Raw genomic sequence first — 25,509 nt, 5'->3', positions numbered from 1 at the left:
GTCACCAGGCCATGGCACTGAGTGCCACATCCAGTCTTTCCTTAAACACCTCCAGGGACGGTGACTCCACCACCTCCCTGGGCAGCCCATTCCAATGCCCAATCTCCCATTCTGTGAATAAATTCTTTCTAATGTCCAGGCTAAGCCTTCCTGTGGTGCAGCTTAAGGCTGGATCCTCTTATCCTGTCTGTTCCCTGGGAGAAGAGACCAACCCTCACCTGGCTGCACCCTCCTGTCAGGGAGTTGTAGAGAGCACGAAGGTCCCTCCTGAGCCTCCTCTTGTCCAGGATAAACAAGCCCAGCTCCCTCAGCACCTGCTCATGGGACTTGTGTTCCACAGCTTCTCCTCTGCTGTTCCACAGCCGCTGCTCCTGCTCCAGTGTGGCTGCAACCCCTCCAGTGGTGCTGCTCTCACTGCAGTGCTGCTCGTCTGTGAAACTGCAGGGACTCCTGCAACCATGGGGACATTGTGACACTGAGGGGACACATGGAACCATGGGGCCAGGACTCTTTGTGAAAACTCCCAAGACCAGAGATTTTAACTGCTGGAACCCCTTCACAGCAGTGACTCCTGTGACCTCACATGTCCCCGTTTGAGTCCCCACACCCTGCAGTCCCACAGTCAGACCAGGTTTCCTCACTGCTTCCACCCCAGGTTTCCCATGGCTGAGTCTCAGATGTCTCGTTCCACAAAGCCATTTATTCAGGGTGCAGTAACACAGAAACAGCTCCAGCTGCTGCATCTGAGCAGGACCCTGAACAAAAAACCCGGGGCTCATCTCATTTGTCTTGCCATTTTCCCTTTTTTATTCATTTTAATTAATTATTTTATTTTATTTCCTTCCCTTTTCCCCTCAAGTTTCCCACCATGTTTCCTTTCATGCTTCCCACCTTTCTGTCCCCTCATATTTCCCATCATTTTGGCCTCCTGTTTCCTGCCTTTTTTCCCCCTTATGTTTCACACCCATTTTTCCTGCCCATTTCCTGTCTTTTTCCACTCACGTTTTCTTCCCTTTCCCCTGCACATTTCCCGCCCTTTCTCCCCTCATGTTTCTCACCATTTTTTCCCTCCAGCATTTCTTGTCCTTCCATGCCATCACATTTGCCATCATTTTTCCCCTCACATTTTCCAGCTTTTCTCCGCTTGTTTTGCACACTTTCTTCCTCTCATTTCCCATCGTTTTCACTCAAGTTTATTGTCCTTTATTGCCTTCCATTTCCTGCCCTTTTCTTCCCTCAGCTTTCCTGCCCCTTTCCTCCCTGCACATTTCCTGTATTTTTCTCCGCTCATATTCCCCAGCGTTTGGTCCCGTCACATTTCCTGCCCTTTTGTCCCCTCACGTTTCCCATTTTTTACCTCATGCTTTCCACCCTTTTCCCCCTCATGTTTCATGCCTTTCCCCTCACAATTCTCACTGTTTCCCCCCTTCTAATCCTGTCCTTTTGTCCCCTCACGTTTCCCCCCAGCAAGTTTCTCTTTTCCTCTCGAGCTGTCCACTCGTGCTGGGTGTCTCCATGTCCACCCACCTCGCTGTCCTCACAGGCCTTGGTCTCCTTTGCCATCCATAAGGTTCGGCAGCTCAGAGCTCTCTCTTTGTTTCATTGCTGCTTTTAGTAAATTGTTCTTAACTCAACCTGTGACCTTTCTTTTTTTGCCTGCAATTCTCCATCCCTCCGCAGAGGGAAGGGAAGGGAGAGTGGGAGAAGGGAGCAGTGCATGGTTTGGAATGTTTCATGGGAGCATCGTACTGGGGATAACTGGGGTGTCACAAAGGGCTCCCTGTGACCTGCCACCTGCCCCTAGCAACAGCTCCCAGCCTTTGTTGGCATGGAACCAGCCCCCAGGCTGCAGTGTCCGGCAGGACAGCGAAGGGACAGGACGGGAGCACGCAGCTGGCGACAAGCCCGCGAGCACAGCTCACATCTTGCCCTGCAGAAGGGAGATAGATATTTCACCCAACCTTCCCCCTTACCGATATTTATACATTTTCTCTATTACATAAAATGGAGAGGAGACCTCCAAGACAGCCCAGGGTGGCCTGGGAGGAGGTGGCGGCTCCTCAGGAGAGCAGCTCTGCAGCAGAGCCCCCCGAGTTGACCATGGTGCAGCCACTGCAGCCCAGTGAGTGAGGGGCCCTGTGGGACTGGGCAGGGCTGGGTCCCCGTGCTGGGATCAGGTTTCCCTGGCACACGGGCAGCGGGGATTGCAGGGGTGGGAGTGATGCTGGAGTGCTGGGGCTGCTCAGGATAGGACACCAGCCCTGGCACAGGCTCTGCCAAGGAGGGGGACAGCAGAGGGGCCACAGCTCCTGCTCCTTCCTCTGCTCTGTCTCGTCACAGCACCCTCTGCAGCTCTCCTTTCTCTCCCCCTCCTTTAGATACCAGCTGCTTACCCATTTACACACAGGAAGCCATGGACTTCATCCAGGCCTTTGCCAGCAGCCCCGAGCAGGTACCCAAGGCCCATTGGATGGTGGCTGTGCCTGGCCAGGAGTGCTGGCTCTGCGGAGCAGCTGCTCCCACAGGGCATTGCACCCCAGGGCTCTGGTCCCAAGGGCTGGGTGTCCTCACTTCTTGCTGCCCCATTGTCTCTGTCCCTCAGCACCAGGACAAGGACCTGAAGCTGAAGTTCCTTGACAGCATCTGCACCCTGTGCAGAGATGCCAAGGACAGTGGCTTCTCCCAGGGTCTGGATGTTTTCTGCAGCAGATACAAGCTGGGAGAGATGATCCAGGTGCGGAGGCATGCAGCGCTCTGGGGAAGGGGGCAAGGAGCCTGTGAGGGCTCCACCTGGGCAGGGCAAAGCTCTGGTGGCTGTGGGTGCTGGCAGCTGCCAGGTTCCAGCCCAGCTGTGCTCTGCAGGTGCTGCTGAAATTGGAGCCCAAGTATGAGATCTGTACCCAGGTGCAGCAGCTCGCCATGCTCTCCCTCGCTGGACTGAGGTACTGGCCCAAGGGCCTGCAGACCCCCGCCCAGGGCTGCGTGCCCACCTGCCCATCCCTGCTGGCAGCCCTGCCCCAGAGCTGCAGGAGACCTTGAGGCACTGCTCGCAGCACCAGTGTCCAACTGCGTCCCTCTCTCTTTACAGCACAGTGGGCAGGGTGATGGAGAAAAATAAAAAATTCTTAAAAGTCTGCTTTGACAGAATCTTCTTCCTTCCTCCAAACGGGGAAATGCAGAGCCTGGAAGCGTCCCTCTATGCTCAGGTAACTGTTCCAGGGTGAACTGGAAGAGCCTCCAGTCCCTCTGGGCTGCTCCTGGCCACCCCATGCTGCCTTAGGGGCAAAGATCCAGGGCAGGCCACGGTCTCAGCTTCCCTTTCCTCCCCTCATCCCTTCATCCCTTGCCAGGCTCCAGCCACATCCAGAAATGTTGGCTGCCCTGCTCCCAGCACTAAACTGGCTCCTGTGTCCCTCCCCTTACACTGGGAGTTCAGATCAGTCTTCTGCCATTGGGAGAGACAGCAGAATCACAGCCACTGCTCTCTGCCATCCTTGCAGACCCTGCATGCTATGGACACCATGCTGGAGGTGATGGTGCTCAACTCTCCTGCCTCCAAAACCAGCGAGATGCTGCAGGACATCTTGGAGGTCTGGCCTGTGCACAGAGTGGGGGATCAGAGGGCTGTTCCTCACTCTGGAGAAAAAGGAGCCTGGGGTTGTGTCCAGTGTTGTCCTGGCTCCTGGCAAAGGAAGCCTGTCCCAGCCAGAACCAGGACACCCCAGTGCCTGCAGGCAGAGCGCCCTGTGGGGAGGGTGCCCGGCTGTCCTGGGGAACAGAGCAGAGCAGAGAGCAGCCCCTGCTCTCCTTGCTGCCCACCAGCTTTGCCTGGCACCTTTGTGCCAGGCCTGCCATGGCCCCCAGGGGCAGGAGCCCCTCTGCAGGCTTTGCTTGAGGGCACAGGAAGCCTGGAGGGACGGTGCAAGTGTGTCTCAGGAGCAGGGCTGAGCTGCTGATGCTGCTGGAGTGGGTGTCTGCTTGTGGGGCTCACCTGCAGCTGCTGTCTTCCCAGGTTCTGCTGGACTACTTGTTCATTGACAGAGTGACAGTGCAGGAGAGAGTCATGGGCAGGATTAGGCTGCTGAGCCGTTTGCTGGCCGACTTTTCTCCTGTGCAGGTTAGGACCTGCTACCCTCCAGCCAGGCCAGCCCTTCTAGCCTGGTACAGCCACAGCCCCCAATGCCTTCATGCCCCAGCTGCCCCCCCTCAGCCCTTCTCCTCTTCTCCCTGCCTCTCCCAGGCTGGTCAAAATGAGAACAGTGCTGCTGCCAGCAGACAGATCCAGATCCCAGTGCTGGGGAAGCTGCTGGGCCATCTGTTTTTCAAGTTGTTCAGGAAAGAAGAAACCAGCTTGATGGCCCTGGATATTCTCTGCTTCCTCATGACATTCCTCTCTGTGCAGAAATGTAAGAGAAGCTGTAGTGGACTGCATCCCCATGCACAGCCGCATCCCCAGATACGCCTGCTTGTCTTCCTGGGCCTTGTGACGGCCCCTTGTCGTGCTTGGTGCAGGTGCCAACATGTCCCCAGTGCTGCTGTCCCCTCTGCTCCTCCCTCACACTCTCTCTGCCAGGCTCTTGATGGTCCTGTGTAGCTGAGCTGCTCCTCCATGCAGGACTCAGCTCCACTGTGCCCCTTCCCCATGTCGCTTGGACAGCTCTTGTCCCACCCTGCCATATTCCAGCAGCACTTGATACAGACCCCGAAGGCAGGTCCCCCTTGCCACCAGTGCCCACCACCCCTTTCTGTGGCCAGCTGCTCCCCAGCTATTCCTGCATTCCCCAGACTTGTTAGGGTGGGGTCCCCTGCTGGCCCAGTGGCTGTGACTCACCTATGCGTCCCTGTTTCCCCTCTCTTTAGGTGTCACACTGCCCCCAGCACACTGGAAATCTGAGATCACCTCCTTGTTGAATATGCCCGTCACCTGGGGAGTTCAGGTAAGGAGCCTTCCCCCTTGATGGGCCTCTCACCTGTGGTATCAGCAGGGCATTTGTGTGTGCAAAGGGGCACAGAACCTGTGGGGCTGTCCCTAGTGAGAGGGTTCCCACTGTCCCTGAGCAGGGAACACTGTCCAGGCAGCAGCAGCAGCAGCAGCTCCCCAGCCCTGCTGGCCACCAGCAAGCCCTGGGTCTCTGCAGGGCCCGCACTCCATGCAGCAGAGCCCAGCCCTCCTCCCTGCCCCAGGGCCATCATCATCCTCCCCTGCATGGGGAATGTGGTCACTGCTGCCTGCTTCCCTGTGGCCACTGCCAGGAGCACTGCCTGGCACCTCTGGCCAGGGCTGCTGACACTGCCCAGCCAAGCAGCACCCTTGGGGCACTGGCTGACACTGGCCTCTGATCCCTTCCTTCCTGCCACAGGCCTTTGAGAAATACCTCAGGCCTGCTGAGAGGACGGGCATCGTCCTTGTAGCCATCGAGATCTTGGGAGGCTCCAGCCTCTCAGACAAGAAAGCACCCATGGAGTTCCTGGAGGTGGCCATGAAATCCCCTGAGCTGTGGCTGATGGATGTAAGTGGCCTTTGGCTGGATTGCCCTGCCCTTGAGCCCTTGAGTCAGGTTCCTGCCCCCTTCCCTCCCGAACCCGGGTGTGTGAGGCTCCTGAAGCCACCTTGAGCTTACTCGGATCTGCCTCACCAGACGTGGCGTCCTGCTGTGGTTGCTGTCTGAGCTTTTCCCACAGTCTGCACAGTGGCATTTTGTCCAGTGTGCTAATTCCAATCCTCCGTTCAGACCTGGAATTAACGCCTTCCTTTTTGCCACCTTTGCCTGGTGTGGTGGCTTATCTTATGTGAACTTCCTTCTTTGGCAGTGCTTTGAGATGAGTTAACTGCGTCCTTTAAGTCCTGACAGAGGGATGGGCAGGGCAGTCCAAGACAGGGCGGCAAGGCTGTGTAAGCACCACGCTCACCTATGTTCCCTCCAGGTGCCAAAGGTTGTGAGTCACCTCTTTGTCTACTGTGATGAGAAAAACACAACAACCGCTCACAGCTTTTACTCCCTTCTTGTCCTAATGGCGAATAAGTGGCCTGGGCGAGTCGTTGCAGTAGCTCTGGAGGTTGCACCAATATTCAGGTACTGGCCCTGACAGCCTGGAAGGCTTGTTCCCTGTGGGGATAGGGGCCCCCAGGCTCTCTGGCTGCCAGGACCAAGGAACACTGCTGGACCTCAAAGGGAGCAGTGCCCTCCATCCTATCACACCTCTCAGCACAGGCTCACAGCAGCCAAAGCTGGCCAGACAGCCCAGAGCCAGCTCACTGCTCCCAGCCCCATGGGGAACACTCTGTCAACCGTGCCCACCTGCCCGGGCAGGGTCCCTGGGCAGCAGGGCTAGCCCAAGCTGTGCTGCAGTGGCCAGGGCAGCCCTGCTGACAGCGCTCTGCCTTGCAGTGACAAAGTTTGTCTGTGGAAGGCGATGTTCTCTGTGCACCAGACTCTGAAAAGAGTTTTGAAGGAGCTGCAAATCCAACTGCAGGACTGGCATAACAACATCTTAACTGTGCAGCAGAACACCTGTCTTGCTTTCTTGGCTGTGAGTCAGCAGGGACAGCCCATGTGTCCTTGCCCTCAAGATGCTGGTGGGAAGCCAGAGCTGTGCCAAGGGAGCCCTGCCACCTGTGGCTGAGCTCTCTGCTGCTTCCTTCCAGATGTTGGCCTCTGATCATGTGCAAGAGGAGGAACTGGGTCGATTGTACAAAGTCTCGGGTTTTCTGAGGTATTCAGGAATGGAAATGTTCCCTCTGGTGCTCAGGGCCCTGGTGACGCTGTCGGAGAGAGCCGAGACGGTGAGCAGGCTGCTCTCAGGGGCAGACATGTTGCACCTGTACTCTGAGGTCTCAGAGAAGGTGGTGGATGGGCCTGGGCTGGGAGTCAGGTGCTGGCTTGACTGCTCCAAATGCTCTGCCGGACATGGTGTGGCCTGGTGACTGCCTGGGGATCAACCAGGCAATGAAATGCTTACAGAATGGACTTGTCTTTCATGCAGGCAGGAAAAATGAAGAGTCTCCTGCAAGATTTGCTGCGATTCCTGTGGCATTGGTCTTGGGAGAACACAATGATGGCCCTAGAAATCTTCCACAATGTGCTGGGGCACCTGAAGAAGAGAGAGGCCAGCTCCACGGCTGTGATGATGGTGCATAATCTCTTGCACCTCTTTGATGCGGTAAGGCTGATGTGGGAGCCTGAGCCCCGCTGAGGATCCCTAGGCAATGAGAGCTGCCCTGCAGCCCGGCCCTGGGAGCAGCACAAGGAGCCCGCTCCCCTGGGCTCTCCTGGGAAGGATTCCAGGCCTTGCAGCCCAGAGCTGCTTCTGCCCTCTCTGGGCTGGGACCCCGCAGCATTGCCCCTCGCCTCAGCCACCTCAGCTCAACCCCTCCTGGCCACGGGCAGGGAGCCGCTGTGTGCAAAGCTCAGCTTTCCTCCTTCCTACCAGAAGGAAGAGTGTGTACGGGAGCGCTCCATCTGCCTCTTCAGAGATGTGCTGGGCAAAACGGTATGGAGGGACAAGAAGGTCATGAAGAGAAATGCCTGGAAGGCCCTGGTCCGGCTCCTCCTTCACATGAGTGATAAGGCCCCCAGCGTGGCCAAGGTACCAATGTCACAACTGAGCACTGACCCAGAGAGGGGAGGCTGACACCCTCAGGGGATCCCAGCCATCGGGGTGAGGGCTGCTGGCAGCAGGCAGCTTTCCCCCCAGACAGCCCCTGGGAGCCAGGGTCCGCAGGGCCGGACAGGCTGGCACGGCCATTTCCAACCCCTGCCCTGCCTGCTCCAGCAGGGCTGGGCAGCAGCCCGGCACAACCGAGGCCTGGACATGTGTGTCCCCAAAGGCTTCTCAGCTGTCCCCACCGGTGCTCCTGCAGGGCTTTGCACCACAAACCCTGCTGGCTTTCCCCAAAGAGAGTCCCGAAATGCTTTGGCGAGGGCATGTCTCAGCTTCCTATGGGCAAAATCACCCCAGGAAAAAAGCCCAACTCTCCTTCCACAGGGCCTGGTGCCATCTCGCAGCTTCTGTCCCACAGGCTTCCAAGGAAGCCATCCTGGCTATAGCAGAGCTTCTCAAATGGCAAGAGCTCAAGCATCTGGTGCAGACAGAGCAGACGTGGAGGATAGGCGAGTGCTTGGTGAGGATGAGACCCAGGCTGGGCAAGGACTGCCCACCACACCATGCTGGGGCTGTAAGCTCTGCAGCTGGGCCTGCCCTGGGCTGCTGCAGTCCAGGGCCCAAAGGCTGCAGCTGCACCCTTGTACCTGTCTCAAGAAGAGCAGCCTCCTCCGGGCCCATGTCCCCTCCATGGCCCCAGCATGAGGAAGGGCTCTGAGACACAGGAGTGCTGGCAGGAGGGGCTGCTCTGCCAGCTGGGGGCCTCTGAGAAATGCCCACACCCTTGTGCTCTCTCCAGCTGGCCAAGGCCAGCAGCAGGGCTGAACGGTTGGTGTGGGACAGCCAGCCCTACCTGCTGAGCCCTCAGGCCCCCATGCGAGAGGCGGCCCTCAGGTTCATTGGTGAGTCCCAGTCCCCAGGCTCCCTCTTGGGGCAGCCTGGCCCCGTCCCCCCCAGCCCTGGGGCTGCCATGGGCAGGGCCTTGGCCTCCCTGTGCCTGCCGTGCTCACATAGGTGAGGGGCTTTGGTGGCGGCCTTGCCCAGTGCCACCCCCAGACTGCTGAGGGGCTCAGGCGGGGCCTGGGGCCACGCTGCTGGGAGCACGCTGGGGAGCAGGGGCTGATGGAGCTCTGTGCCCAGGGCTGGCTGCGCGGCACCTGAGAGAGCAGAGTGAGGACACCCTGGCTGAGATCCTCTTGGGTGAGTGGGGAGCCGGGCTCGGGGGACCCGGGGGTCTCTGCACACACTGGGGCTCATCTGGGCTCTCTCTGTGTTGCAGAACTTGACACATTGCAAGCAAGAGAGAAGGAGGCCGCCATCCGTTGCCTGGCAGCTCAGACCAGCTTGATGCTGAAGTGTCTGAAAAAGCAGCCAAGATCAAGATTCTGCCAGCGCACACTGTGCTGCTGGTGCCGCTGAGCAGAGAGGGACCTTCACATCAGGAAGGGACACAAACTCAAACACCTGCTGAATCACGAGGTGTGAAAGGATGCCCTAGCTTTGTAAAGTGCCCTAGCTTTTTCCAAAATGCAGCCCAGCATTTCTGTGACCGCTGACTCCACCATTGCCCTGACTGGTAGGGACCCGTTCCCCACAGCCCCTGAGCATGGTGTGAGGTGGTCCAGAATAACCCCGGGGTTGTGGCCTGTCCCCTCCTGGCTCCTGCTAAGAGGCTGAGCTGCCTGCCTTCAGCCCTTCAGTTCTTCTGCCTGCCTCCCCCAGGCTGGTCAAAATGAGGACAGAGGTGCTGCCTGTGGAGAGATCCAGATCCCAGCCCTGGGGAAGCTGCTGGAACATCTTTTCAGATCATTCTAGACAGAAAAGGCTGCTTTATGGCTCTGGATGGCCTCTGCAGCCACTTCAAGTTCATCTGCCAGCAGGAAGGTAAGAGAAGCTGTGGTGGGCTGCATCCCTGCACACAGCCACATGCCCCCAATGCACCTGCTCATCTTCCTGGGCCTTGCCATGGCCCATTGTGTGCAGGCATGGGGGTTCACGTGTGATCTGCTTCTGTCACAGGATCTGAAAGATTGTGGGCCAGAGAGAAGGATCCTGGGCCCTCGACCTGGCTAAAATCCTCGGAGATGAGTTGGTGTGGCTGGATCTGAGCCCAGCTACAGAACCATAGTTCTACAACCTCAATTACCTTATATATATAATTTATACTAGTAAACAAGATATATAAATTACATAGATTATAAATCTATATAATATATATAATTTTATGAGTAAATAATATATGAGTCAGATATTTCCTCTCATATATAAATTACATATATTTTGAATATATATATTAATTAGAGATATATTAGATTTTAAAATAAAATAAACCATCTTTTTAAAATCGATTGTGAAATGTTAATGACTGCACCACACAGGTAGCTCTATATATGAGTATAGTGCAACATTTTTCAGCAGTATAGAATCACTTATGTTCAAGGTAGCAGAGACTTGGAGAAGAACAGTGAGAATTGCAGGTGGGAAATGTAACAAGGAAAGGGTGGCAAATGTGAGGGGACAAAATAGTGGGGAATGTGAGGAGGGAAATGGGGAGATAATGTGAGGGGAAAAGGACAGGAAATATCAGTGGAAAACGAGGGGAAATGTGGGGAGGAAAAATAGATGCAAAAGAAGGAGGAAAAAGGCAGGAAGGATGAGGCCAAAAATAAAAGGAAATGTGAGGGGACAGGCAGACAGGAAATCTGAGAGATAAAATGGGAAATTTGAGGGGAAAAGGCTGGGGAATGTGAATAAAAATGGAAGAATGGTGAGAGAAATGAGATGAGCCCAGGGTCCTTTGTTCAGGGTCCTGCTCAGATGCAGCAGCTGGAGCTGTTTCTGTGTTACTGCACCCTGAATAAATGGCTCTGTGGAACGAGACATCTGAGACTCTGCTATAGGAAACCTGGGGTTGAAGCGGTGAGGAAACCTGGTCTGACTGTGGGACTGCAGGGTGTGGGGACTCAAATGGGACATGTGGGGTCACAGGAGCCACTGCTGTGAAGGGGCTTCAGCAGTTCAAATCTCTGGTCTTGGGAGTTCTCCCAGAGGGTCTCAGGAGTTATATGAAGCAGAGTGTCACAGAGTTCCCTGGCAGGTGCAAGAGAGAGGTCTTTATTGCAAAAACCAGGCCTTTTAAGCAGATGGGCCATTATCAGTTAAAACCCATTTAAGCACAACAAATGTAATTCAAACAACCACCATAAAACATGATGCGAGCACATAATGGTTATGTAACTTGTTTTTCTCCCTCTAATTCAGCTGAGTCACTTTCCCATAGTCCTTTTCTACTTAGCTGAAGTAACAGGCCCGAGCCATGATTTTACAAGGGCAACAAGGCCCTTACTTTATAAGGCTTTACCTACAGGCAACACAGTGCCACAATGAACCTTGCACCATACTGACACTGGTGTAATCAGACTTTTGCCCAGCAATGAGAAGAGCTTTGATTGCCATATTTCTGTGTTGGCAAAGGAAGGATACAGATCTGAAAGAGACTTCTGGGGGGTGCTTGTTGGGAGAAGAAGCATCTGGGCCTTGGCGATTAGCTGAGAATCTGCGTCTCACAAAGGACCATTGACTCTGTGCCCTGAGAATGGCTTCTGGGCCATTGGCTTGGCAGATGGGTGAGACTCTTGGGCCTACACAGATCATTGGACCTGTCTAAGTGTGAGTGGCAAGGTGCAGTACTTTGGGATCTTCCTGCACTTCCCAGACAAGCAGGTGCCTTCTTATGATGCACTTAAGGGACCAGCTCTGAACACTTTTAGCACTGCTGATGGCAGCTGCCAGGAAGAGAGTGGTTGAAAATTGGAGTAGAAGTGCAGAGAGTGTTTTGATCTGACATGAAGGTTTTTAGTAAAATGGGAAACAGAGTTGGGTACAATCAGAGATGCCTGGAGAAAGAACAATAAAGGTATGTGGTGCTGATAATGATTTTGGTGGTGAAATCCAGGATAAAAATTGAGTTTACTCATCCAGCTTGAACTGTCTCATACACAGTTTAGAAATGTCTGTTCTAATGCTTAAATTAAGTTCTAATGCTTAATTAGATTAAGTGGTTACAAATCTCAGTAACAGTGACTGAAAACGGAATGAATATTCCTGACCTCTGAACTCAGACTAGGATATTTTGCTTTGAAAATAAAGGAGGTGCAACACAGCAAGACATCAGGATATGCTCTAAACCCACTGTCTAAGATCAGGTATTGTATGGGGCATCTCTGCAGTGGATGAAGGTGTAAAAAGTCACGGCCATTTGTTGATGAAAACTCCCCCAGGGCTTTCATATTTTTATGTCAGGTGTTTTTAACAGCACCTTCAGCCTGTTTCACACCCCATGTTTTTTCTCCATGTACGTGTGCTGTGCAATATGTCACTTGCATTAGGGCTCTGAACTGTGCCCGTTTGGGTGGAGGGAAGTCCAAGGTGGGACGCTGTGGTGATGGCAGGAGCTGATTCCCGGCTGGCTGCCATGACCCTGTGCATGTCACGTTGTGGGCCTGGGGATCCCTGGGGAAAAGTGACCACTGAGCTTCTGCTGCAGCTCCCAGTGTGGGGTGGGCATGCGCTGGCTAAGGTGACAGGGCTTGTGGTGCCAGAGGAGCAGCACGGTTCAGCCGCCCTCGAGCGTCCCAATGAGCCGCTGTCCATTTGTCAAATGAAAAGGAAAAAAATGCCATGGTGAGTGAAGTTGTGTAAAGGAGTTGCAATGGTGGTGCAGGAAGCCAAGATATTCTTGTGCTTTTGGGGGAAGAAGAGGTTGACATAAGGAATGCAGGGTGTGGCAAAAGGCCAAGCTTGTAAGTGGTGAGGCCCAGGAAGAACCCAGTGCAGCAGCAGTGCTGCAGGATTCCTGTGGCCTGAGCAAAGGCCGCAGGGTGGCTTGTGGACTGGGCCACGGGTGTGTGCATCTGATGGAGGAGACCCGGTGTCACCAGCATCAGGAGGGGACGGGAGGGGGCAGGTCTACCTGGGGGGAGGGGGAGGGGAAATGCAGGCTCCAAGCGCGGAGGGCGAATGGAGGACAACATGTGTGCTTAGGGAATTACTCAGGTATGGCACTTCCCACCTCCACAGCACTCCATTTCCCAGCACTGCACACCCCAAACTGGTCCAGTCTCCAGTGATGCCTTAAGTTTCTAGTTTTTCTCTTTTTCAGATCCTGTACTGCATTAGTGTATAACTCTGAACTCCATATCGACTGTTAGTAAGCTCTCTTCACATTTTGGTCACACAAAACAATCCTTCCAGGCCTGAGAACCAAAGACACCCTCTGCCTCCCTTTTGTATAAACAAAAGTGAATCGGGGGAGGAGGGGCAAACTCGGGCAATATGACTTTATTATCTGAATCTGTAACTGGAGATTTCATCCCTGATATCCAGATAGACCAAGCCTATATCTGTCTCCAAAACTTGTGACTGTTGTCCACCTTGAGTGTAGCCTCTGGAAAGCTTTTGACTGCTCAAAGTGTATCTGTTGAGAGCCATTAATAAATATACCTACTTTATTCTCTAAACTCCGTCTAGGCTCTGTTCTAGGTAGCCACTCCAAGGCATCACCAACCCCATGGCATATTACAGAGGAGAATATCCCCTTCCCTGACCCTCACCCTGTTGCATTCTCAGTGACCATGCCCTCCCAGAGCAGCTGTGTCCCACTCTGCACAGCTGCTCTACATGGGACTGAAGCACAGAAAAACCCTCTATAACCTACAAAATAAGATATAAGAGTAGGTATGTATTTATTCAGCACTGAAGTGCATGAGGGATAGCTCCTCCAAAAACATGCACACCCTTGGAGACTTGCGCCTCTCTTTTTATTCTCTACAAACTAGGACTACACAATACTTCTAATACATTTTCATTTCCTAAACCCGCCCGTCCCCACTTCATATTAAAATCAGCTCCACGCCTCTTTGCGATTGCCCACTGCTCCTTGTTGGTTGCTCTCGGGGTCGTCTGGGGTGAAGTAAATAGTCTTCCTCTCAGTTAACTTTTCACCTTGTCTCCTTGAGCATGCTCTTCTTTTAGTCCTTTGGCCATCTTCTGACTTTGATACCAGGTTTCCTGGCTTTGGGGTCAGAGGAACCCCCTTATCCTGTGGTGCCTTTGTCCTTCCATTTGCATGTTCTAGCTCTTGATCTTATCTTGCTCTTCTCCTGTTCTTGTAAGCACAGTCAATATTTAGGCATTCCATACGGTTTTGTCTCCCCCCTTTTAGACAAAGCATTTCTTGATGCTTGATTCTTGATCCTTAATTCTTAATTTCTCTGTCTCAGTCCCCCCTTTTCTAGGAATTCAGTACATTCTTTTACTTAGTAATATCGATACCTTTCCCCTTTTGTTGGTTCTCTTTTCTTTCTGTGGAATTTTTCCCATTGTTATGCTAAGTATTTGTGGCTACACCTTAGTAGCAATAGTTTTCTCTCGAAGGGGTGTGGGGGATAGGGGGAGACCTGAAAAGGAAAGGTGGGACAGGGGCCTGGGCTCTCTGGCTCTCATTCTCTCGCTCACTGGTGGAGTCAAAGGATGATGGCTGAGGCTCCTATTTACCGTCCTCCCTGCCATCCCAGTGCCGGGAGCCACGTTCCCTGCTGTTGGACATCACTCGGCCGTTTTCCCCCCTCATCCTACTGCCTCCGGACACTCTGCCGAGCACCACGACTGACACCGTGAGGGGGGAGTCGCTCCTCCATCCCTCTCACCCCTGGGCTGCCGGTGCCACCACCCAGCTCTCTTCAGCTGCACAGGACCTTCCCTGCCCACAGCACTGATAACTGAGTGCAGGGAGAGAGGGCCTGTGGCCAAAAGGGACTGGAACTGAGCTATATTGTTCTGTTTTGGTGTCCATTTTTATAGCTGTTGTTGTTATGCTGTTTTGCCTTGTTAGATACCAGTAAACAACTCTTATTCCTATCCCCATATCTTCTGCCTGAAAGAGACTCTGATTTGAAACTAAAATAATTAGAAGGGAGGGGGTTGCACTCTGCATCTCAGGAAAGGGGTTCTCGCCTTTCCTTAGACCATACCTGTCTTTCAAACCAAGACAGGTTTTGGTGCCCAGAACGTGGGGCATTGCCTGAGGTCACTGAGAGAGGGGTAGAAAAGGGAATAACAGTTCTTGAGTTACCCAAGTTTGTGGTAGGTGACACCATGCTGTCCAGCTTACGCTGGTTTGGCCTCCATGTGGTCACTGCTATATCTCCCTCATTTACAAGTCTCTCTTTTAAACATGAGTCTCATAACCAAGGTTACTGTGGCTATTATCCAGTTCATTTTGTGGGTTGATCAGTTGGGGAATTAATGGATTTTTAATTTTCTCTGGAAGATGGCCACATGGATTCAGAGCTACCGCACTCTAAGTGTGTGTTTCTGGGGCTATTTCAATAATGGTACTTACTGTGAGGAAATGGCAGCAGATGAAATTTTCTCCCAACCCATCACACAGTTTTTGAAGTTCACCCCACCAGTCTTCAAGGGGTTCCAATCCACTTTAAATGCTAATGACATTATATTGTGGCTAGTGTTGCTTATATCCCTGTTAAACCTGTTCTATCTAACATTCAGAGATAAGGGGAGATTGACTTGGATAACAACCCTGATACCTACCCCAGGGATTAGTGATGTTACCCCAGAGCCTGATCCTGTCCCAGAGACTAGGGAGGTTACCCCAGAGCCTGATCCTGTCCAAGAGACTAGGGATGTTACCCCAGAGCCTGACCCTGTTCCAGAGACTAGGGATATTAACCCAGAGTTTGACCCTGCCCCACAGCCCACCTAGGAAAGGAACCACCCACAGTGGGTGGGGGTGCTAGCAAAGGAGATACGTGAGATGGGCCAGATGCTGAAGGAGTACCTCTCCCCAGCTGGTGAGAAACCCTCCCCTTGCCTTAAAGAGGGAGACTCTGATGGTGCAGCAGTAGAACCCACAGATGTTACATCTGTCCAGGTTCCAGCTGAACTGCAAGGGCACTCACAGCCAGCAGCAGTTGCCCCTGTGGAAACTAGGAAGTCTAAGATGAAAACAAGGCAGGTAGATAATAAGGGTCAGGAAGGGGACCCCTCACAACCAGCAGGGGAGCCAGAAGTGGAGATCATCACCAAGTCCCTGTCATACGAGAGTCTCCGTAATCTGCGAAAAGACATTGTACGACGGGGCCGTGAGCCTTTTACAACCTGGTTACTGCGGGTCTGGGACCTTATGGGTACAGGTGTGCAACTGGATGGTACTGAGGCAAGGAATTTGGGAGCCTTGACCCAGGACTCAGGTGTGGACCAGGTATTTGTAAGGGAGACAGGTCTCCTTTCCCTCTGGGAGCGACTTTTAATGAGCGTGAGAGAGAGGTTTGTCCACAGAGAGAGAATGCAGGAGCACTACCATAGAATGCATTGGAATACCCTTGAAGAAGGGATCCAACAGCTGAGACAAGTGGCAGTACTGGAGGTGCTCTTTGGGAGGGATGGACAGCATGACAATGACCCCGACAAGGTCAGGTGCACAGGGCAGATGTTGTGGAATCTGGCAAACCTGGGCCCATCTCAATATACCCCCTTTATTGCAATGATTGATGCTGATACCAACCAAGTGACAGTGGGTTCTGTTGCCAACAGGCTCAGGAATTATCAGAGTATGATGGCTGGCCCAGTGCAGGCTCATGTCTCTGCTGTGGTTAAGGAACTCAGAGAGGAGTTTAAGGAGGAGATGAAGGAGATAAAGGAGGAGGTGAGGAAGATCAGTGCGAGTCAGGGACCCCAAAATTAGAGCCCAATGCCCCCCAGCAAGGGAGAGAGGGTTCACCCCACAAGCTGACCTGTGGTTCTTTCTGCGTGACCATGGGGAAGACATGAGAAGGTGGGATGGGAAACCCACTTCTGTCCTGGCAGCACGGGTGTGCCAACTCAGGGAGGGGAACAGCAACAGAGGGAACTCCACTAAAGTGAAGGTAGCCTCAGCCTCCCATGACCAAGGTGAAGGGTATTACAGAAGGGAGGATGATCTGTCAGATCCCCTTGAAGGAACCTCCAGTATGTATGCCCAGGAGAGAAATAATAACCAGGGCTAGAGAGGCCCTGCCTCTAGCCAGGGAGAGGCACAGGAAAAACGGGTCTTTTGGATGGTGTGGATCCAATGGCCTGGCACATCAGAGCCACAGGAACACAGTGCATTGGTTGACACTGGTTCACAGTGTACATTAATACCATCAGGACATGTGGGGGAAGAACCTGTTTCAATTGCTGGGGTGACACGAGGATTGCAGGAATTGACTTTGCTGGAGGCTGAGGTGAGCCTGACTGGGAAGGAGTGGCAGAAACATCCAATTGTGACTGGCCCAGAGGCACCGTGTATTCTAGGCATAGACTTCCTCAGGAACGGCTATTACAAAGACCCAAAGGGACTCAGGTGGGCTTTTGGAATAGCTGCTGTGGCGGCAGAGGGCATTAAGCAGTTGAACACCCTGCCTGGGCTATCAGAAAACCCATCTGCAGTGGGACTCCTCAGGGTGGAAGAGCAACAGGTGCCAATTGCCACCTCGACAGTGCACCGCCAGCAGTACCAGATGAATCGAGATGCTGTGATCCCCATCCACAAGATGATCCATGAGCTGGAGAGCCAAGGGGTGGTCAGTAAGGCCCACTCACCCTTCAACAGCTCCATCTGATCTTTGCACATATCTGAAGGAGAATGGAGATTGACAGTGGACTATCGTGCATTGAATGAGGTGACTCCACTGCTGAGCGCTGCCGTGCCGGACATGCTGGAACTGCAGTACGAGCTGGAGTCCAAGGCAGCAAAGTGGTACGCCACCATTGACATTGCCAATGCATTTTTCTCCATTCCTCTGGCAGTAGAGTGCAGGCCTCAGTTTGCTTTCACATTGGAGGGGTGTGCAGTACACCTGGAACCAACTGCCCCAGGGGTGGAAACACAGTCCCACCATCTACCATGGACTGATCCAGGCTACACTGGAGAAGGGTGGAGCTACAGAACATCTGCAGTACATAGATGACATCATTGTGTGGGGGAACACGGCAATGGAGGTATTTCAGAAAGGAGAAAAGATCATTCAGATTTTTCTGGGAGCTGTCTTTGCCATTAAAAAGAGCAAAGTCAAAGGGCCTGCCCAAGAGATCCAGTTCCTGGGAGTAAAGTGGCAAGATGGACGGCACCAGATCCCCAGTGAGGTCATCAATAAGATCACTGCAATGTCTCCACCAACCAGCAAAAAGGAAACATAAGCTTTCCTAGGTGCCATAGGCCTTTGGAGGATGCACATTCCTGAGTACAGCCAGATTGTGAGCCCTCTTTACCTGGTCACCGGCAAGAAGAACGATTTCCACTGGGGCCATGAGCAGCAATAAGCCTTCACCAAGATCAAGCAGAAGATCGCTCATGTGGTAGCCCTTGGCTTAGTCAGAACAGGACCAGAAGTGAGGAATCTGCTTTACTCTGCAGCCGGGAACCATGGTCTGTCCTGGAGCCTGTGGCAGAAGGTGCCTGGGGAGACACAAGGCCAACCACTGGGATTCTGGAGCTGAAGTTACAGAGGATCTAAGGCCAACTATACTCCAACAGAGAAGGAGATCTTGGCCCCCTATGAAGGAGTTCAAGCTGCCTCAGAGGTGGTTGGCACGGAAACACAACTCCTCCTGGCACCCCGACTACCAGTGCTGGGGTGGATGTTTGCCCCACACGACAGGTTGCACAAGCTACCGAAGGAGAAGGTGGATCAAGTCAACTTGTGGAACTCAAAGCTGTTTAGCTGGCCCTGGACATTGCTGAAAGAGAGAAGTGGCCAAAGCTCTACCTTTACACTGATTCATGGATGGTAGCCAATGCTCTGTGGGGATGGCTGGAAAGGTGGAAAAAGGCTAACTGGCAACGTAGGGGAAAACCAATCTGGGCTGCCAATGAATGGAAAGACATTGCCACCCGGGTAGAGAAGCTGCCTGTGAAAGTCCGTCACGTAGATGCCCATGTCCCCAAGAGTCGGGTTAATGAGGAACACCGACACAATGAGCAGGTAGATCAGGCGGCACAGATAGAGGTGTCAAAGACAGATTTAGACTGGCAGCACAAGGGAGAGTTGTTCCTGGCTCGATGGGCCCATGATGCCTCAGGCCATCAGGGTAGAGATGCCACCTATAAGTGGGCACGAGACCGAGGGGTGGATCTAACCATGGACAGTATTTCTCAAGTTATCCATGACTGTGAGACGTGCGCTGCCATCAAGCAGGCCAAGCGGGTGAAGCCCCTCTGGTATGGGGGGTGATGGTCCAAGTACAAGTATGGAGAGGCCTGGCAGATTGACTACATCACACTGCCTCAAACCCACCAGGGCAAGTGCTATGTACTGACAATGGTGGAAGCCACCACTGAATTGTTGGAGACCTATTCTGTGCCCCATGCCACTGCTCATAACACCATCTTGGGCCTGGAAAAGCAAGTTCTTTGGAGGCATGGTACCCCTGAGAGAATTGAGTCAGACAATGGGACTCATTTCAAGAACAGCCTTATAAACACCTGGGCTAGAGAACACGGCATTGAGTGGGTGTACCATATCCCCTACCACACACCTGCTGCAGGGAAAGTTGAACAGTGCAATGGCCTGCTTAAAACCACCTTGAAGGCACTGGGTGGGGGAACTTTCAAGAACTGGAATCTACCAAAGGCCACCTGGTTAGTGAACACCCGAGGTTCCACTAACCGAGCAGGCCCTGCCCAATCTGAGCCCTTGGGAATATCAGATGGAGATAAGGTCCAGTGGTACACATGAGAGGTATGCTAGGAAAAACTGTTTGGGTGAATCCTGCCTCCAGCAAAGACAATCCCATCCATGGAGTTGTATTCGCTCAGGGACCAGGTTGCACCTGGTGGATGATGCAAAAGAATGGAGAGACCCCATGCATACCCCAAGGAGACCTTGTCTTAGGGTGAAATACCTATAGAACTGTGCCTATGTCTCTAACTGCATATATGTATATAATGCAATGGTTTTAATTTGATACAGCATATTAGTATTGAAAAATTCAGGGGTGGATACTGTTGGGGGTTGAATTGTTCCCTCTTCTTCCTGTGGAATTTTTCCATTGTTATGCTAAGTATTTGTGGCTACACCTTAGTAGCAATAGTTTTCTCTCGAAGGGGTGTGGGGGATAGGGGGAGACCTGAAAAGGAAAGGTGGGACAGGGGCCTGGGCTCTCCCTCTCTTTCTCACTCTCACTCTCGCTTTGCTCGTTGAGTGAAAGGAGAACAGCCAGTTCTCCGATCTAGCATCTTGCTCGCCATCCCAGCACCGAGAGCCACGTTCCCTGCTGTCGAACACTGCTCTGCTGCTTTCCCACTTCATCCTCCTACCTCCGGACACTCTGCCGAGCACCAAGACTGACACTGTGAGGAGAGAGTCGCTCCTCCATCCCTCTCACCCGTGGGTCACTTCCACCATCACCCAGCCCCCTTCAGCTGCACAGGACCTGCCCTGCCCACAGCACCGGTAACTGAGCGCAGGAAGAGAGGGCCTTGGCCAAAAGGGACTGGAACTGAGCTATACTGTTCTGTTGTCAATTTTTATAGCTGTTGTTGTTTCTGCTGTTTTGCCTTCTTAGCTATCAGTAAAGAACTGTTACTCCAATCCCCATATCTTCTGCCTGAAAGCCTCTGATTTGAAACCATAATAATTAGAAGGGAGGGGGTTGCACTCTGCATCTCAGGAAAGGGGTTCTCGCCTTTCCTTAGCAAAATACCTGTCTTTCAAACCGAGACAGTGAGATGTTGCACCTGTGTTCTGGCCTTCTGATGTTGACAGATTTCTTTTACATTTTTTCACACTCTTTCTGATAAACAATGAATGTTTTGCTTTCCTCCTTGGAGGAAGAGAGATTTGAGGGACATGTGGTGAACCAATGGAGTCAAGAGATCTCATCATCGCTGTCCAATCCATGATCATTGTTGGGATTCTATAAATAGACATGTAATGTAAATAAAGGGCTCTTTTCCTGCTCGACTTGCATGGAGTCAGCTGTGAGTCTCTCTCTGTGTGGTAGTGTCACAGCGCCACAGCCTTCTCCCTCAGTAATAATTTCTTCACCAGAGGAAGTGTGGAGGGCTACTGCCCTGTATTTCCTAACTTTTCCCTCTTGTTTGGCACAAGCATCAGCGAATCAAGAATTTGCTGATTGTTCAGGGGAGAAAGGAGGAGCTACTTTAATTACTGAGGCAGGTTTGTCATGGCTTCTAGCCAAGCTCTCAGCTTCTTGTATGGCCATAATTTTTACAGCTCCTTCTGTTACTGAGAAGATGTTACAGTAATGTTTGATCTGGGCATACCACTACTTAACTGAGGATCTCTGGGCCGCCCCATCAGGTGGGTGTTCCAGTAGTGACTGTCTTAATAACCTTGAAAGGGCCTCTCAATACAATTGGTTGTACAATTGGTCGTACAATTTTCTCCACTTCTATGAGAGCTAAGATAACCACAAACAATCCTTTTTCCCAGGTAGTGTATCTTTTTTCAGCATCTTCAAAGCCACAGGAATAAAAACCAACAGGCCTTGTAGGCCCTTCTGGGCCCCGTTGCCATATGTGCACTGACAACCCTGATATGGTGAATCCCCGTTCTACCTGGAAAACATCTGTAGGATGAATAGGGCCCAGGGCTTGATGAGCTGTTGCTTCAAAAATCAGCAGTTGCACAGTGCTTCCTTCTGAAAAGGAGTCCAATCCCATTTCACCCCTTTCCTCAGCACGTCGTCAAGAGGCCTGGCAATTATTGAAAAATCTGGAATGTGTTTTCTCCAGAACACTAATAATCCTAGAGCTTGTCTGAGATCTTTCCTGGATTCAAGAATTTTAATCTGAAGAGGTTACGGTATCAGGTGGAAGACATGTCATACCTTCTTTCCACCAAGTTCCCAAAGACTTCATTCCTGAGAAGGTTTCTGAATTTTCTCTGAGGGAATTTGTAAATTGAGGCTTTCCAAATGGGAAATCATTTTTTGGGGTATCTCCCACTACTTGTATTTCGTCTCCTCTCACAAGAATATCATCAATATATTGATAAACAGCTACATTTTCGAGTTTGGGTATCTTTTCTAATTCTTGGGCTAAAGCATGGTGGGCCAAAGTGGGGGAGTGTTTGTACCCTTGAGGAAGCCTAGGGAAGGTGTATTGCTGTCCTTCCCATGTGAAGGCAAAATGGTTCATATCCTCTGGTTGTATTGGTATCATGAAAAACATGTCTTTGACATCTATAGTTGCCATGATTGAGTGAGCCTTTTCTTGAATTGATGTTATTAATTCAGCTAAATTTGGGACTGCTGCTGTAAGAAGGTCTGTGTTGGCATTTAGCCTGCAAAAATCTACTGTCAGCCTCCACTTTCCATTGGGTTTCTGGACTGGCCATAGTGGAGAGTTGAAAGGAGAATGAGTATTAATTATTACTCCTTGATCTCTCAAGTCATGTATAATAGGTTTGATCCCTTCTTTGGCACCTGAGGGAAGAGGGTATTGTTTTACATTAGTAATTTTGCTGAACGGTAGGGAAGGTGCGGCTTGGAGCAGTCTAATATTAAGACGTGGAGTGCCAAAAGACCAAAGGCAGCTTTCTTCGTCTTCCCACTGCCTCCCAGCAAGGACATCCATTCCTAATAAATCGTTTGGAATATCCCCAATTACCATTTTGATTAGTAATTGATTCTCCTCTCCAGGCAGTGTAATTTTTACCAATAGCTTCTGTGGTTCCAAAGGCATTAAGAACACAATATCGTTTCTTTATTGGAACAACTCCACATTTCTGGGCAGCTATATTTGTTAGTGCAGAAATTTGGGCTCCAGTGTCAACCACAAAAGTAGTAAGTGTCCGTTTAGGACTAGCTATTGCTATTATCAGTAGATCTTCAGTTTTATGATTTCTGGTGAGCACCCCTAAAAAGAACCAATTACCCTCGCATCTCTGCTCACTCATGAGAGATGGAGTCTTTAGTTTCCCTGCTTCTGAAGCTGTTTTGGCTCCACTCCCAGAAGTTGAGAAGGAGATAACTTTGGCTCAACTCCCAGAACCTGTGGAGGAGATTTCTTTGGCTCACTGCCCAGAACCTGTGAGGGAGGTGTGCACTAGGCTGTACAGTGGAGGAGTTTGGTACAATAGACTTGGAGCAGTGCCAATTTGAAACTATTTTTGTCAACTTTTGAAGTGGTAAGCCATCCAATACATCTCTAGGGATCCCCTTCTTTATCCCTAACTGTGGATACACAGTCTGGGAAAGCAGAAGCTTTCCCAGGAACCTGGAAGAAAACAGAAAGTAAAGAATCTTAAACAACATGCACCTGCTTCTGTTTACAGAGTGTGTACTATGAGAACTGTGTTGTTTACAGTGAAAACATCCCTGCAAGAGGTGTTGCCCAATGAGCTGTATTTTATTCTTGGTTTATCAATCTAGTGTATATAAGAAAAGGTAGTTTTACAATCAGGTACCCTTTTCTCTATCTTGAGAAGAGACTGGTCGCTGGGTTTTCTTTTGCTTTTCATATAGCTCATCTTATAGCTAACAGCGACACCTAATACCCACCAATACTGGTGGTAATAGACTTGTTTAACTTTTTCTGGTTTATCATTAGGAGAAGCAATGTATCTAACACCCTTTGTTTTCTCTAATTTTTCCTCTGGGATCTTTACAGGTCCGTATTTTCTACTGTAATTCAGTGGTTCTTCTGCAATTTTGCTCCATGTCCAAATTTTACAGTTACGGGCAGGAGAACACAGATTGTAAACCTGGCGGCTGCTGAGGAGGGGTTACATAAGGAGGGAAGGGAATGGCCCCAGAGTCAGTGGAACCGAGTTGGTGGCTCGGGTTCCCAAGAACTCCATCTAGTCTATCTACAGGGGTTATAGCTGCAATGGTTTTTGGAAGGAGAATTACTGTAGGTTTAAGTGACTCTGGGAGACTGCGAATTAAAGGGGCCATAATTTCAAGCATTATAGGTAATTGCATAGATGATTCATAGCCAGCAATTAATTTTCTTTCATGTATCATTTGCAAGCAGGCAGCTTTGTGAATGTTTTCTAGGAGTTGGTCGAGGGTACCAACTATAGCTACAGGGTCACCCCTTTCCAAGGGGTTACGCCCCCCTGCCCAAGAAGCTGCATGCTGAGTTAGGGACCATGAGTTACATCTGTCTCCCGCTGTTAAGAAAACTCCATGTCCCCAGTACCGACTAGCTTCTTGTTCTGATAATTGAATCTGATTTCCCCCAGTGAGAGACACTCAAAATACGTATTCTGTCTCAGACTCGTGAGGGAGACGTCCGTACTCTTTTTTTAACTTAGCTAGTTCAGTAGTAGTGTACAGGATTTCTTTAGTTATTATATGTGGGTCATAATCCTCATCATCGATATAATTATATTCTGTTTTAATCACAGGTCTCAAGCTAGGACAGCAGTGTTCGCCAGAATTTTCCATCAGAGTTAGTTCTTTTTGAGGGTATATTTGATTAACGTGAGCAAATTCCTTCTCCTCTGTTTCTTTTGGTGAGTCAGTATGCTTTAAATTTTTGGCATATTATTCTCTTAGGGCAGCTTGTAACAAATGATTCTCATTCCTTTCTTCATCTAACTGTTTTTGCAAAATTTCAACTAGATTTTTAAAAGAGTCTATAATTGTTCTTTCCTCACTTCCTTGCTTGAAGCAAGTTTCCATAGCAGCTGTAAGACAAGCTCCCAAAACTGAGCAGAGTACAGTTTTATTTTTGCCAAATTTGAATTTTGTTTCATGTTGCAAAGAACGTGTTCTATCAATCAAACTTTCTAAATTAAACCAGTTACTGTGAGCCCACTCTTCCCCTCCTTGGGAGAGTCTGGGTTATATTTAGCTAATAGAGCATAAAAGGCAGGTTCATCTGTTGCACTGGGATTTCAGGATTTTATGAAGGGATAAGTCAAAACCACTACAGGGAGATTTATTGCTTAAGTTACACACATACACACAGCTTTCGATGTGTTCTCCTTCACTTCCCGTGTGGGTGAAGAGACCAAAACTACTTGGGAAGGACACCTTCAGTGTAAATCTCTGGTTATCTCTTCACTACACCAAGCAGTCAAAACTCACACAAGCAAACAGTCCTGCCTTTTGCACCAAAAGATCTTTTGTGAAATTCCAAAGACGGAGCCCTCAGTCGTGTGTGGGGATGCTTTTCGCCTAGGTGTGTGCAGTTTACAGGAAACCTGAAATTTCCCCCCTTGCTTTCTAGACAAGCTCACCCGTTTTGAGATGGCCAGTTGGGTGTGGCTGGAGCAAAACGTCCTTCCCCTATTACAGACTACACACAACCTTGCATCCCTTCTGTCTGTCAGAAATCCTGTCCATGACGCCAATTTAAATGTCATGATCTGCCAATAAAGGCGGGGGTCATGACGGTTCATTTGATCTCAGGATGCAAATGACACAGCAGGGGACAATAGTAAGTTAGCGCACTTTTATTGAGTGCTAACAACACAATTTATGTGATAAAGGGGAGAGAAATAAAGAAAACAAAGTAAAGAGAGAGAGAGAGAGAAAGAGAGGGTGGGGGAATAGGTACCAACAGATGAGACAACGTCCTCATGGTCCTCTGTCAATAGACATGTCTTTGTTCCATTGGGAGATCTCAAAGTTTCTCCAGAGAGTCACTTTTTTATAGTCCTTTTCCCAAGCGAGTGGCATCTGGCCAAGAGATGACGAGATCTATGGACTATTGTGAGGTGCTCAGAGAAGCAGGTGTAGACATACAGAACATGTGAGCAGTGTACCATGACAGCACAGTAAACACCTGCAAACGATTACTTGGCAAGCATCCACCTCGACAAGGCCAGAACTCCTATCCAAAGCAAAGTGGGGTCCTCAGGGTCTTAGTCTCTGTCCTTCCAATGATCG

General features: G+C 50.9%; 1 protein-coding gene and 1 pseudogene across 1 annotated transcript; one reads left to right on the top strand and one right to left on the bottom strand.

Moving 5' to 3' along the window:
- The first annotated feature begins 2,004 nt into the window (after positions 1-2,004).
- On the top strand, positions 2,005-9,021 carry LOC148220714 (uncharacterized). The gene is made up of 18 exons (XM_088180990.1): positions 2,005-2,122; positions 2,379-2,452; positions 2,603-2,734; positions 2,863-2,942; positions 3,089-3,206; positions 3,501-3,590; positions 4,013-4,117; positions 4,328-4,406; positions 4,861-4,937; positions 5,361-5,510; positions 5,926-6,074; positions 6,390-6,531; positions 6,647-6,784; positions 6,985-7,161; positions 7,432-7,587; positions 8,021-8,122; positions 8,402-8,504; positions 8,882-9,021. The coding sequence occupies exons 1-18, from the start codon at positions 2,005-2,007 to the stop codon at positions 9,019-9,021; spliced, it is 2,130 nt and encodes a 709-aa protein (XP_088037116.1).
- Positions 9,022-22,816: 13,795 nt separating this feature from the next.
- On the bottom strand, positions 22,817-24,060 carry LOC148220713 (uncharacterized; annotated as a pseudogene).
- Positions 24,061-25,509: the final 1,449 nt, after the last annotated feature.

The sequence above is a fragment of the Sturnus vulgaris genome, chromosome 31 (assembly GCF_052056855.1).
Source record: "Sturnus vulgaris isolate bStuVul1 chromosome 31, bStuVul1.hap1, whole genome shotgun sequence".
Classification (NCBI taxonomy): domain Eukaryota; kingdom Metazoa; phylum Chordata; class Aves; order Passeriformes; family Sturnidae; genus Sturnus; species Sturnus vulgaris.
The sequence above is the reverse complement of the archived record's forward strand: the minus strand, read 5'-3'. Positions and strand labels throughout refer to the sequence as shown.